We start from the raw sequence: 13,673 nt of genomic DNA on the forward strand, positions 1-13,673 counted from the left end.
CCCCTTTGATTGACAGGTACTTAAGCTATTGTTCTGCTTTTACAGACAGGTCCTTAACCTATTGTTCTGCTAAAAGGATCCTTCCTCCTGATTGACAGGTCCTTAACCTATTGTTCCCCTTCCCTCCCACCCACCTCACACCCTTCAGGAAACCTCACTGCTATAGGTATACTTTCAGGTCTGAGTTATTGGAACAGACATTCTCACTCTTACCAATTTAATCGACTACTCAATTAAATTGATCAATTAATTAACATCTCCCCTTGTAGTAAACCTTTCCCCTCCCACCCTCACTCCTGGAAATTGGCGGGAAAAAAGACTCAGTTGATCGGTCATTTGCCAGCCGGAGTGGCCGAGCGGTTCTAGGCGCTTCAGTCTGGAACCGCGTGACTGTTACAGTCGCAGGTTCAAATCCTGCCCCGGGAATGAATGTGTGTGATGTCCTTAGGTTAGTTAGGTTTAAGTAGTTCCAAGTTCTAGGGGACTGATGACCTCAGCTGTTAAGTCCCATAGTGCTCAGAGCCATTCGAACATTTTTGATCGGTCATTTGGAGGGAATTCGATTGTAGTGTATGGAATATTGTTTAAACAATTTAGAAAATGTGTGGAATATTGTATATTTAAACATTTTTGGGGTTTCAAGGCAGTGCATGTAATATGTGGAAATTGGGAGCTCTTTGGTGGAGAGGAAGAATCTCATAACAGGAAACACAAGGTCATATTGTTTATTTACAAAAAAAAATCAGTTTGTTGGGGTTGGATTTCTCTTGCTATCATTCTCTGTTGTTTGGAAACATGTAGGTCTTGTAAGACGTAATTACATGGAGCAAACATTTTGCAAAACCTCATGTTCGGCACTGTGGTCTAGGTGTCTTAACGTAATGTTTGGCCCTTTGTCAGCACTTAACCTATTGTTCTGTTAAGTGGTTTTCCGTGTCACCCCCCTCTCCTTAAACTATTGTACCGCCTTTGATACCAAATTAAGTAATTAGTTATGTCGTCCCACCATTTTCTGGTACACTTTACGAAATTCACATGCTTTTGAACGCCATTCCTGGCACATTTTTCTTTGTCAGCCACCCCTCTTAAACTATTGCACTGCATTTTACATAAAAATTATGCAAATTAACCTAGTGTTCTGCGCATAACCTGATGTTCCGCTCCATGCCACCCACTCACACACACCCTCCCCTTAACTACTGTACCACTAACACCACGTTGATATAAAAAATTTATGCAAATTAATGAAATCGATATTCTTAACATGAATTGGGTAGCTTTTTTTTTAATTCGCAGCATCCTATTAGTCAATGAAATCGATGCAATATAGTTTAAACAAAAGATCGCTAGTAAAAAACACACCCCGCCACCTGACACCCGCCACCGATGTCGACAACGGCAACTCTGTTCGCATTCCCAGGAGTCGGGTGCACCCCCCCCCCCCCCCCCCCCCCGTAGTGAAATTGCGCCCGTCATCTGTTGAGCCACACACAGGTGTCCATTCGGGTCCCACAAGCATGAGGTGGCAACATCCCTTTCATACTTGACACCTGAGAAATTCCTGTCAAAATACTTGTTCACCTAGCCACTGTTGCTGGCGTGATGAGGCAGAGCTGAAGCTCCAGCGCTATGGAAATCTGTTCCAATGCTTCCCAGAAAAGCTCAGGGTGCATTGTTCCTAGCAATTCTAACAGGACACGCAAGACACGTAGGCTGCGTGCACGTGTTTTTACGTGCCCAGAGAGGCCGACACATCGCCACGAAATGTGTGCACATCATGGATGGAACTTTCGGTGTCCTACAGCTACAGGTCTGGAGATGCTCTAATACCACAATGTTGGATGAGGGACAGCATCACGACAGAGATGGATGGTCTGCTTCAACTTTGAACATATGAACAAAGAATACATCATCTTACAATCAGAACATTCTTTAGATAAACCCAAAAAAGTTGTCTACAGATCATCAAATACATACGAGAGTCATAAGAATATTGGGAACTAGGAACATATTTACCAGTGTAACTACAATTAAATATTACGATTGGTGCTGCAATCTGACACCAGTCCATGTACAGGTAATGTCTCCTCTTGAGGCCGGCCGAAGTGGCCGTGCGGTTAAAGACGCTGCAGTCTGGAACCGCAAGACCGCTACGGTCGCAGGTTCGAATCCTGCCTCGGGCATGGATGTTTGTGATGTCCTTAGGTTAGTTAGGTTTAACTAGTTCTAAGTTCTAGGGGACTAATGACCTCAGCAGTTGAGTCCCATAGTGCTCAGAGCCATTTGAACCATTTTTCTCCTCTTGACGGCTGTGGTTCTGTAATAAATCTCGGTATCTATAGCGCACATAATTTTCCACATAAAAATCTCTCTCATACCCTCAGGGTTATCGATGTGCTGAATCTGCACAGTGCCCGAAAACATTATGGTATGCCTACACTCACACCGACTATATGTCACAATTCTCCTCAGTCCTAGGAAATTATCTGACAAAGTCTTCGAATCAGCGCTTCTGGAAGATGCTGCATCCTGCCAAGTTTCTCTCAAACAAGTGCTATGAAGGACAGGCGTCCAGCACTATGTGGTGATGAATAATGTACTTGGGTATGCAATGCCTGGAAAGACATCACTGATGCAGGTTGGTGTACTCTAATCAACATCACTATCAATATAACAACAAAGAAAATGGGAGTGTACACTTAGGGGTGCCAATGAAGTGACGGATTGTTACAGCCATATAGCCCGTCCTGTTTGTGCACTATAGCAAATCCAGTTGAACACTTGCATTGCTATATTGTACAGCTGTTTACAAAATGAATCTATCACCACTTCCGTTCGGTTATACTCCTCAGTGCATCGAAATCACAATTCCCCATGTCCAATCTATCCTCCCATTATGCCTAGACATACGTATTTCTGTTTGTTTTCACGTGAATAGTAGTTTGATTACTTCCCACAAATGTGGGTTGGAACATAAGCCACAGTACCTTTATGTTCAAGCAGCAGAATAACATTTCTGACTATCAATTATAGGTGTATAAAAAAATTATGATACATCCACACTTGCACTAGCTGGGTGTCGTTTTCGCTCTGCAAAAAAGCCCCCCACCATTACGTATTTGTCAATGAATAAATGATATAATTACAATTTAAAAAAGTCCTAGAGTCTTTTCGGTTTATCGATTTCACCACTTCTATGGAACCTTCTGGTATTTTCGATACTTGTAAATGCAGCCAACATACAGTGGTGTCTTATATATATATATTCAGACCAGCAAGTCCGGGTTTGTGTCAGTGCATACCGTGCATAGCTTCCACCAATCAGATCACTGATTTTCCCCCGATTAAGATATCATTGTGAGCCACTGAGTAACTAGAAACTTATGTGGTTTGTAAGACGATTACGCCTCTCTTTCTATGACACAGTGGTACAACTCGCAAGAAAAACTTATGAGACACATTCACCCGTCGCTGATTTTCGGTTAGTGTTATTTCGTATTGCCAGTAAACAGTTATTGGCGGGCCGGCCGCGGTGGTCTAGCGGTTCTAGGCGCGCAGTCCGGAACCGCGCGACTGCTACGGTCGCAGGTTCGAATCCTGCCTCGGGCATGGATGTGTGTGATGTCCTTAGGTTAGTTAGGTTTAAGTAGTTCTAAGTTCTAGGGGACTGATGACCACAGATGTTAAGTCCCATAGTGCTCAGAGCCATTTGAACCATTTGAAGTTATTGGCGAAGTATTATGCTTAGTAGCAGGGGATGTACGATACGTTCGCCTTGAACATCAGGCTTATAAAGTATGTGATTGTGTTCTGATACGTGCAAAGGAAATGACTATGTCCAGTCATAAGGAAGGTATGGATTTGAGTTGGAATACTACGATGGCTAAGGGAAGAGTATGTCAATCCTAAAAAATGGTACAGATATTTCCATATCCAGAGCCACAGCCATCAGCAGGGTGTATTTCCGATACTTCGCTCATTGTTGAATTTAATTCAACTGAGACCAAAGTAGCAGCATTTAACAGTAAGTATAGCGATCAAATACATATGTGGCCGATTTCGTAGGGCTATTCTGTTTATGCATGCCTGGCACAGCGGCAGCGGTGGCCTGTGGCGGGAACGATTCACGTTTCCTGCTAATAGCAGGAGCCGTCAGAATGGAGAGGCCTGTTGGGATGCAGGAATGTAGTTGACTTAACCATGTCGTCCGCTAGACGACCGAATAGCAGACTAATACTTAGTATGTGTTGGACAGGTTTTGTGATAGCGTGGAAGGAGAAGGTTCAATATGGACGTATGTTTGCGCTGGACCATTATTCCCTCCGATGTAAATTGTCTGATTGACTGCTTCTTCACATTTCCCGTCTTTATTTGGTTGAGAGAAGAACGATTGTAGTGTGTGTTGAGTGCATCTAGCAGGTGAAAGACTTGTGGAGGACACCTTTGTGGGTTCTCTAGACATAAGAAACACCTTAGTTGACTTTGTAAATTATAAGGATGATTTCGAATCTGCTATATTACCGATATTGGTATTCTCGAAGGAAATATCAGTTGCCTCTATTGTATCCGAGTTTTCTAGTAAAGGTCTTTGTAGATGGCCTAAGTTTCTAGTTACTCAATGGCTCACAATGATTTCTTAATTAGGGGATAATTGTGTGATATGGGTGGTAGAAGCTATGCATGCTATCCACTGACACAAACGACGACTTGCTGGTCTGAACATATATATAATACGCCACTCTATGCTGGCTGCATTTCAAAGTATCGAAAATACCAGAAGGTTCCATAGAAGTGGTGACATCGATAAACCGAAAAGACTCTAAGAGTTTTTTAAATTGTAATTACATCATTTATTCATTGACAAATAAGTAATGTTGGGAGGCATTTTCTCAGTGCGAAAACGACACCCAGCTAGTACAAGTGTGGATGTATCATAATTTTTTTTATACACCTATAATTGATAGTCAGAAATGTTATGCTGCTGCTTGAATATAAAGGTACCGTGGCTTAAGTTCCGACATCCATTTGTGGGAAGTAATCAATCTACTATCCATGTGAAAACAAAAAGAAATACGTATGTCTAGGCATAATGGAAGGATAGATTGGAGATAGTGAATTGTGATTTCTACGCACTGAGGAGTATATCTAAACGGAAGTGGTGATAGATTCATTTTGTAAACAGCTGCACAATGTAACAATGCAAGTGTTCAACTGGATCTGCTATAGTGTACAAACAAGACGGGCAATATGGCTGTAACAATACGTCCCCTTGATTACAGTACACTAACCCCCGACGGTGTTGTCTTTTCCAGCATTATGTCCGGAGGTACATTATTCATTATCAAATAGTGCCCGACGCCTGTCAAATGGTTCAAATGGCTCTGAGCACTATGGGACTTAACATCTATGGTCATCAGTCCACTAGAACTTAGAACTACTTAAACCTAACTAACCTAAGGACATCACACAACACCCAGTCATCACGAGGCAGAGAAAATCCCTGACCCCGCCGGGAATCGAACCCGGGAACCTGGGTGTAGGAAGCGGACGCCTGTCCTTATTACACTTGTTTGAGAGAAACTTGGCAGGATGCAGCATCTTACAGAAGCGCTGATTCGAAGACTTTGTCAGATTATTTCCTAGGACTGAGGAGAATCTAGACATATAGCTGGTGTGAGTGTAGGCATACCATAATTTTTTAATCTGTGCAGATTTAGCGCATTGATAACCCTGAGGGTATGAGAGAGATTTCTATGTTGAGAATTATGTGTGCTATAGATACAGAAATTCGTTACAGAACCACAGCTATCAAGAGCAGACATTACCTGTACATCGATTGGTGTCAGAGTGCAGCACCAATCGTAATATTTAATTGTAGTTACACTAGTAAATATGTTCCTAGTTCCCAATATTCTTGTGAGTCTTGTATGTATCTGATAATCTGTAGACAACTGCCGGCCGTGGTGGTCTCGCGGTTCTAGGCGCGCAGTCCGGAACCGTGCGACTGCTACGGTCGCAGGTTCGAATCCTGCCTCGGGCATGGATGTGTGTGATGTCCTTAGGTTAGTTAGGTTTAAGTAGTTCTAAGTTCTAGGGGACTGATGACCACAGCAGTTGAGTCCCATAGTGCTCAGAGCCATTTGAACCATTTTTGTAGACAACTTTTGCGGGATTTATCTATGGAAAGTTCTGAGTGTTAGGTGATGTATACTTTGTTCATATGTTCAAAGACAAGTTGAAGCAGACCATCCATCTCTGGCGTGATGCTGTCCCTCATCCAACATTGTGGTATTAGGACATCTCCAGACCAGTAGCTATAGGACACTGAAAGTTCCAGCCATGCTATGCACACATCTCGTGGCGATGTGTCAGTCTCTCTGGGCACATAAACACTTGCGCTCAGCTGACGCGTCTCGCGTATCCCGTTAAGATCGCTAGGAACAGTGCACCCTGAGCTGTTCTGGGAAGCGTTGTAACAGATTTCTATAGCGCTGGAGCTGCAGCTCTGCGCCATCACGCCAGCAACAGGTATCAAGTATGAAAGGGATGCCAGTGCCTTATACTTGCGGGCCCTGAACGGACATCTGTGCTTGGCTTGGCAGCTGAGGGACGCCTTGTCACTACGCGGGTGGCGCAGGTGCACCCCGACTCCTGGGGATGTGTGTCGAGTCAGCGGCGTCCCTGTTGGTGTCAGGTGGCGGGTGGCGGGGTGTGTTTTTTACTAGCGATCTTTTGTTTAAACTATATTCCATCGATTTCACCCACCAATAAGATGCTGTGAATAAAAAAAACTACCCCATACATATGTAGAATATCGATTTAATTAATTTGCATAAATTTTTTATATCAACGTGGTGTTAGCGGTACAATAGTTAAGAGGAGGGTGTGCGTGAGTGGGTGACATGGAGCAGAATTTGTAAAGAACGATCACAAACTTCAGATAGCTGCCAAAATTGTAAACAAATATAGTTTCAAGTAATAAATTTTGTTGACCTTCAGCTTATAATTGTTACAATGAAGTTTTTTGGTTGGTGCATGCAATAAACCTGTTTTAAGATTTAAATAAATTTTGGTAGTCTTATTAAGTTTGTCGGATCGAAGTCCCCCTTATATTGACAAAAAAAAGTTGGCAACCCTAAGTATAGAATAGAAGGTAACTGAATGAAATCCACAGTGAGACAAGAGAAACATCACCGTTATTAAAAACAGTAATTAGAATGAATTCACCGAGATTTATGATGGTCCGCTGGACATTGCAAAGGGTGGTACATGGGTTTTAATAGCGTGTGCAACCACTACGGATGGTCGTTGACACTTCCATATCGAACCTATGAGGAACATTCAATAAGTAATGCGAATCATTTTTTTTTATGCAGCAGGTTGGTTTTGGTCAGAATTTCAATACACCATATTTTTCCTCACTCACTTGACCACAAAATCTTATTTTTCAAGTTAGTCTCATTCAATGCAACGGCTTTACTCCATTTTACTGGGAGGGGCTATATGCTCGCATAGTACCATTCTACTGGTCGACGTCGAAACCAACATTTAGTTGCATCAATAACCTCCCCATCATAGACTTACTGCTTCCCACAGAGTGCATCAAAAATGGTTCAAATGGTTCTGAGCACTATGGGACTTAACATCTTAGGTCATCAGTACCCTAGAACTTAGAACTAGTTAAACCTAACTAACCTAACGACATCACACACATCCATGCCCGAGGCAGGATTCGAACCTGCGACCGTAGCAGTCGCGCGGTTCCGGACTGCGCGCCTAGAACCGCGAGACCACCGCGGCCGGCACAGAGTGCATCCTTCATTGGGCCAAACACATGGAACGCGCAAGATCCGGGTTGTAAGGTGGATGAGGAAGGAGAGTCCAATGAAGTTCTGTGTGCTCCACTTGGGTGCAAAGATGGTGACGAACACGCTGAAGTCATTTCTTTAATTTCCTGAGGATAGCACATTACACTTCAGAGTTAACTGTTGCACCGTGAGGAAGTACATAAACCAGAATAACCCTCTCAGAATCTCAGAAGACCGTCGCCATGACTTTACTGGCTTTGAACTTTTTCTTCAGAGAAAAGGTGGGTTGGCGCCACCCCATGGATTAAGTTTTGTTTCCGGTTCGAAAGGGTGAACTCATGTTTCATCGTCTGTGACAATGTTCGACAAAAAGTTGTCAGAATCAGCTTCGTAGGGCACACACCTTTTAGTTCAAATGGCTCTGAGCACTATGGGACTTAACATCTGAGGTCATCAGTCCCCTAGACTTAGAACTACTTAAAGCTAACAAACCTAAGGACATCATACACATCCATGCCTGGGGCAGGATTCGAACTTTCGACAGTAGCGGTCGCGCGGTTCCAGACTGAAGCGCCTAGAACCGCTCGGCCACAAAGGCTGGCACACCTTTTAGTACCCAAACTGGTGATCGAGTGTGTCAGCACTACCAACAGGGACGTCCTGTTGAGCAGAGAGGTGTTTGATTGAAATCCGTCGATCACGTCGAATGAGAGTGTCCGCACGTTCCAACACTGCAGGAGTCACAGCTGTGAGCAGCCGGCCGGCACCCGGAAGATCGCACAGGTTTGCGCGACCTTGCGATGATGACAGAAGTCTCGCCCAACGACTCATCGTGCTTCTGTTCGCTGCCAGGTCTCCCAACCTGGGGGTAATTAGCCCCTGAGTTGTAATATGAAATTTTCTGAGAGCTAAAAATTAAACTATTCGATTCTGTTTCAGTAACGAACTAGATATTACTATTACCTCCATTTTGTAAGACTCTGACACTGATTATATAATTTATCAATTATTAATTTTTCTCAATTAGTAGCATTAATGTGGTGGAGGTTACAGGTTCCTCACATAGTCCACCTGTTACACACATATGTTATGCTTTGTCCCATACATCGCTGATGATAAAAGCGAGACATATACATGTAACAATGCTAAATATCTCAAGAAAATATCTTCTTAAAGTTGTAGATAATATTTGCAATAGTCCAGAAATTGCTTTGTTACTCGCTTCAAAACAGGAAAACTACACTACTGGAAATTAAAATTGTTACACCAAGAAGAAATGCAGATGATAAACTTGTATTCATCGGACAAATATATTATACTGGGACTGACACATGATTACATTTTCACGCAATTAGGGTGCATAGATCCTGAGTAATCTATACCCAGAACAACGTCGATACGCGTGGGCATTGAGTCAAACAGAGCTTGGATGGCGTGTACAGGTATAACTGCCGATGCAGCTTAAACACGATACCACAGTTCATCAAGAGTAGTGACTGGCGTATTGTCACGAGCCAGTTGCTCGGCCACCATTGACCAGACGTTTTCAATTGGTGAGAGATCTGGAGAATGTGCTAGCCAGGGCAGCGTCGAACATTTTCTGTATCAAGAAATGCCTGTACAGGACCTGCATAATGCGGTCGTGCATTATCCTGCTGAAATGTAGGGTTTCGCAGCGATCGAATGAAGGGTAGAGCCACGGGTCGTAACACATCTGAAATGTAACGTCCAATTTTCAAAGTGCCGTCAATCCGAACAAGAGGTGACCGAGACATGTAACCAATGACACCCCATACCATCATGCCAGGTGATACGCCAGTATGGCGATGACGAATACACGCGTCCAATGTGCGTTAACCGCGATGTCGCCAAACACGGATGCAACCATCATGATGCTGTAAACAGGACTTTGATTCATCCGAAAAAATGACGTTTTGCCATTCGTGCACCCAGGTTCGTCGTTGAGTACAGCATCGCAGGCGCTCCTGTCTGTGATGCAGCGTCAAGGGTAACCGCAGCCATGGTCTTCGAGCTGATAGTCCATGCTGCTACAAACGTCGTCGAACTGTTCGTGCAGATGGTTGTTGTCTTGCAAACGTGCCCATCTGTTGACTCAGGGATCGAGACGTGGCTGCACTATCCGTTACAGCCATGCGGATAAGATGCCTGTCATCTCGACTGCTAGTGATACGAGGCCGTTGGGATCCAGCACGGCGTTCCGTATTACCCTCCTGAATTGACCGATTCCATAATGTGCCAACAGTCATTGGATCTCGACCAATGCGAGCACTAATGTCGCGATACGATAAACCGCAATCGCGATTGGCTACAATCCGACCTTTATCAAAGTCGGAAACGTGACGGTACGCATCTCTCCTTCTTACACGAGGCATCACAACAACGTTTCACCAGGCAACGCCTGTCAACTGCTGTTTGTGTATGAGAAATCGGTTGGAAACTTTCCTCATGTCAGCACGTTGTAGGTGTCGCCACCGGCGCCAACCTTATGTGAATGCTCTGAAAAGCTAATCATTTGCATATCACAGCATCTTTTTCCTGTCGGTTAAATTTCGCGTCTGTAGCACGTCATCTTCGTGGTGTAGCAGTTTTAATGGCCAGAAGTGTAATTAATTGACACTACAACACAGCAGTTAACTACACAAAGGCTACTACTGTGTTGTACACAGTGTTGTTATTATTGTTATAATTATTATTAGAGCGATTAGACACAAAGCATTTACTACCTGAATTTATTATTATTATTATTATTAGAGTGATTAGACACAAAGCGTTAACAGCCTGAAGTTGTCGAATTTCTGCCAGTTCAGAAGTAGGGAGAGCAACAACCAAATGAGTTATTGCCATAACGTATAGTGTACCATCTGAACTTGTTTGATTTTAAATGGGGTTGCAGTGTGGAGGTCAAGCAAGTGTCGCAGTGGAGAGCAGTAATGCAGGGGAAGCATGTTTTGTAACAAGTGTCTACCGTTACTGTGGATAGTTAGCTTTCTTATATGAGTAGGAATTGTGGGTAGTACCTGCGATGCACCACGAATTCCTTCGTCATTTATTACTACATCCCCCACCCCCACCCCCCTCACATATACAAACTAAATATCATTCATCTGACAGCATTTTAAAAGTAAAAGTCTTCCAAGAAAAGTCTTTCATTCTACAGTTTAGTTAGGTGCTAATGTTTGTGATAATGTGGGGGAGGGGGCGGGGTAGTAGCTAATGTCTGATTGCACTCAGGGGTAATGGTCTAGAACAAGTTGGGAATCACTGCCGTAGACGTTCCGAAAGCGCCTGTGAATATCTAGGATGCTCTGCCTTTTCGCTAAAAGAAACTCACTGACAGCGCCCTGCTTGGAAAATATCTGCGTTACAGGCGACATTCCGAAGGCAACGTATAGCGCCGCCATCTATCGGAAATTCACGAAACTATAGGGGACGATTTGGGAGAACTGCGATATCTCCCACAGCAAATTCGGCATTTTTTTTTTCAAACGAAATCGGTCGAGGAAACAAATATGTCGCATTGAATGTCTTCTTTCATTGTCTCCAATAAAAATTTGTGGAGAAAGAAACGGTCTTCACTTTTACAATGAGACTGGTATTTCGCACCGAGGAAGGCGTTGCAACGTACTTACTTGTGCGTGAAGCAAGTTGGTAAGACCGAACGCAAAGAACACAGCCAGTGGCAGAAGCATTCTGGTGGTTACTACAGCGCGGAGCTGCGGCGTCCACTATTTATGTACCGCAGGCCGGCCGGCGTCCGTCCGAAGCCAAACAAAAGCATAACGACTATTATCTATCAACGCTACTATCGAATGACCCCGACATTTCGCTGTGACGGTCAAGACCCGATGCGCTTACGCCTGCCCGGGAGCACGTGGTTTCTCATGTGCCGATAGCATAACGCGCCAGCTGCAAAACACTGCGTCCCGGGTGTGTTGACCCCACATTACACTCGCACATGGAGAGGGTGTAGCGAAAACTGATGTGGCCGAGGGTGGCGAGATCGCCCCAGCCCAGGGCGCAGACGCAGAGGGTCGCGCAGCTGACCAGAAAAAAAGAAGATTAAGGAAGAAATTTCAAATGTGTGTGGATTCCTAAGGGACCAAACAGCTGAGGTCACCGGTCCCTAGACTTACACACTACTTGAACTAACTTACGCTAAGGAGAACACCCATGGCCGAGGGAGGACTCGAACCTCCCGCGGGAGGGGCCGCTCGAATCGTAACATGACGCCTCTAACCGCGCGACTTAAAGGAAGAAGGCTTAACCCTAGGACGCCCAAGTCTTTTTTTCTAACTTGGATGCCTAAGGGGGGGGGGGGTTCGTTCAAAATGGTTTATGTATTTCAACTAAGGCATCGGTTTATAAATGTTGTTAATTGTTATAAATATTGGATTGAGTGAATAAAAAATTGACATATTACAATAAAAAATAAACTACTCCGAGTCCTCAACTTCAAGGCAAGAGACACACTTCACAATTTTTTCTGAATGTGTGTTACACACATGTTTATGACACTGTCCACAATACTTTTTTGGTTTACTTAGATTGTTGTACTTCTGCTTCTTTGTTTTAGCTTTGCTTACACAAATTTGGCACCGACCTTTCCCTGCAGGAGGCTGACGTGCTTCTGTTGTCACTTCTTTGATTTTCTTTTGCAGAATAGTCTCGATTGATTGAACAATTTGGTTAGATAACCCTCTTGCATTGGAACTTCTATCTTCTACCTGCAATTTCACTAGTTCCGTCCCAGCTTGCAGAAGATAAAGTTTCCGTTTGCTGTGTTTCTTTTCATTCCATCTTAGATGTTGCTGGATGAATATGGTGGTTGCATTGATAGCACAAATGTCGATGAGAGAGTAAAATACAGATAGAGGCCATCTCTTTGTTCCCCTCTTGCAGGTGTACATACGCGCCATTTGATCAATGGTATCAATTCCACCTTTAGTGGAATTATAATATGCATTTATCTCGGTTTTATTCTTCCCTCCTCCAACAGTGCCTTTATCTTGGTGCATTGTTGACAACATCAGTTTTTACTTGGTTTCGTTTTTGCTGTGTAGGACACCAAAGTTACTGAAGGCCTACGTGTTGGGAACTGCACTAACTCACTGCAAGTTTACAAGATAAATAACAGCTGACTGACATCAACAATCACTTCCTCTGAAAGTAAACCGATTGCTGTGAATATCAGGAATACCAACCAACACGAAACTAACTTGCATTGGTGTAGAGATGAGAAATACGAAATCCTACTAAGGGAAATTTTCTACAGCGTGGAAGCCAAAGGGGGGGGGGGGTTGTTGGACCCATGTTAAGTTTATTTATTTTTTCTTTCAAAGCAGGAATTTTCTATAAAATATATTGACACTAACGTTTCATAAAATAGCCAACAAACAATAACTCAAAGGGAATATGTAGTATGAAAGTTACTTGGGCAAAAGCAGGGGACATAAAAAAATTGTGGGTTCAACGAACCCCCCCCCCTCCTTAGGCGTCCTAGGGTTAAGAATGGAGAGGTGCATTATCTGGTCAACAGTATCCAGAAACCCCATGTTATGCGGAACTGGCAGGAACGTACCTACAGCTTTTGCATTGGGGGGGGGGGGGGGATCCAACACTATCATTTAGGAAGGTAAACCTGTCTTCGCCCACCACATAAAAAGGTTTTGCTGTTAACGCCAATACAGTCAATCAAGCAGAAATTAAAAAACCCACAAATACGTTTCATCCATTTTACATGCGGGTAAAACGGTAGAGAAACACTAATTGATCGAAGTGTCTTTAAAAAAACATATGTATTGTAGCTGTTGAGATATTTATTTATGAAAAAGCAACTAATTGTAA

General features: G+C 43.5%; 1 protein-coding gene across 2 annotated transcripts in view; it reads right to left on the reverse strand.

The window, feature by feature from the left end:
• The window catches only part of LOC126209773 (gamma-interferon-inducible lysosomal thiol reductase-like), a 242,070-nt gene extending 230,458 nt beyond the window's left edge, over positions 1-11,612 (reverse strand). For both annotated transcript variants that reach the window (XM_049938898.1, XM_049938897.1), the window contains exon 1: positions 11,459-11,612. In XM_049938898.1, coding sequence (XP_049794855.1) covers positions 11,459-11,518 — 60 coding nt within the window. In that variant the 5' untranslated portion in view covers positions 11,519-11,612. The remainder of the gene's footprint in view (positions 1-11,458) is intronic.
• Between the last annotated feature and the right edge of the window lie 2,061 nt (positions 11,613-13,673).

The sequence above is a fragment of the Schistocerca nitens genome, chromosome 10 (assembly GCF_023898315.1).
Source record: "Schistocerca nitens isolate TAMUIC-IGC-003100 chromosome 10, iqSchNite1.1, whole genome shotgun sequence".
Lineage (NCBI taxonomy): Eukaryota > Metazoa > Arthropoda > Insecta > Orthoptera > Acrididae > Schistocerca > Schistocerca nitens.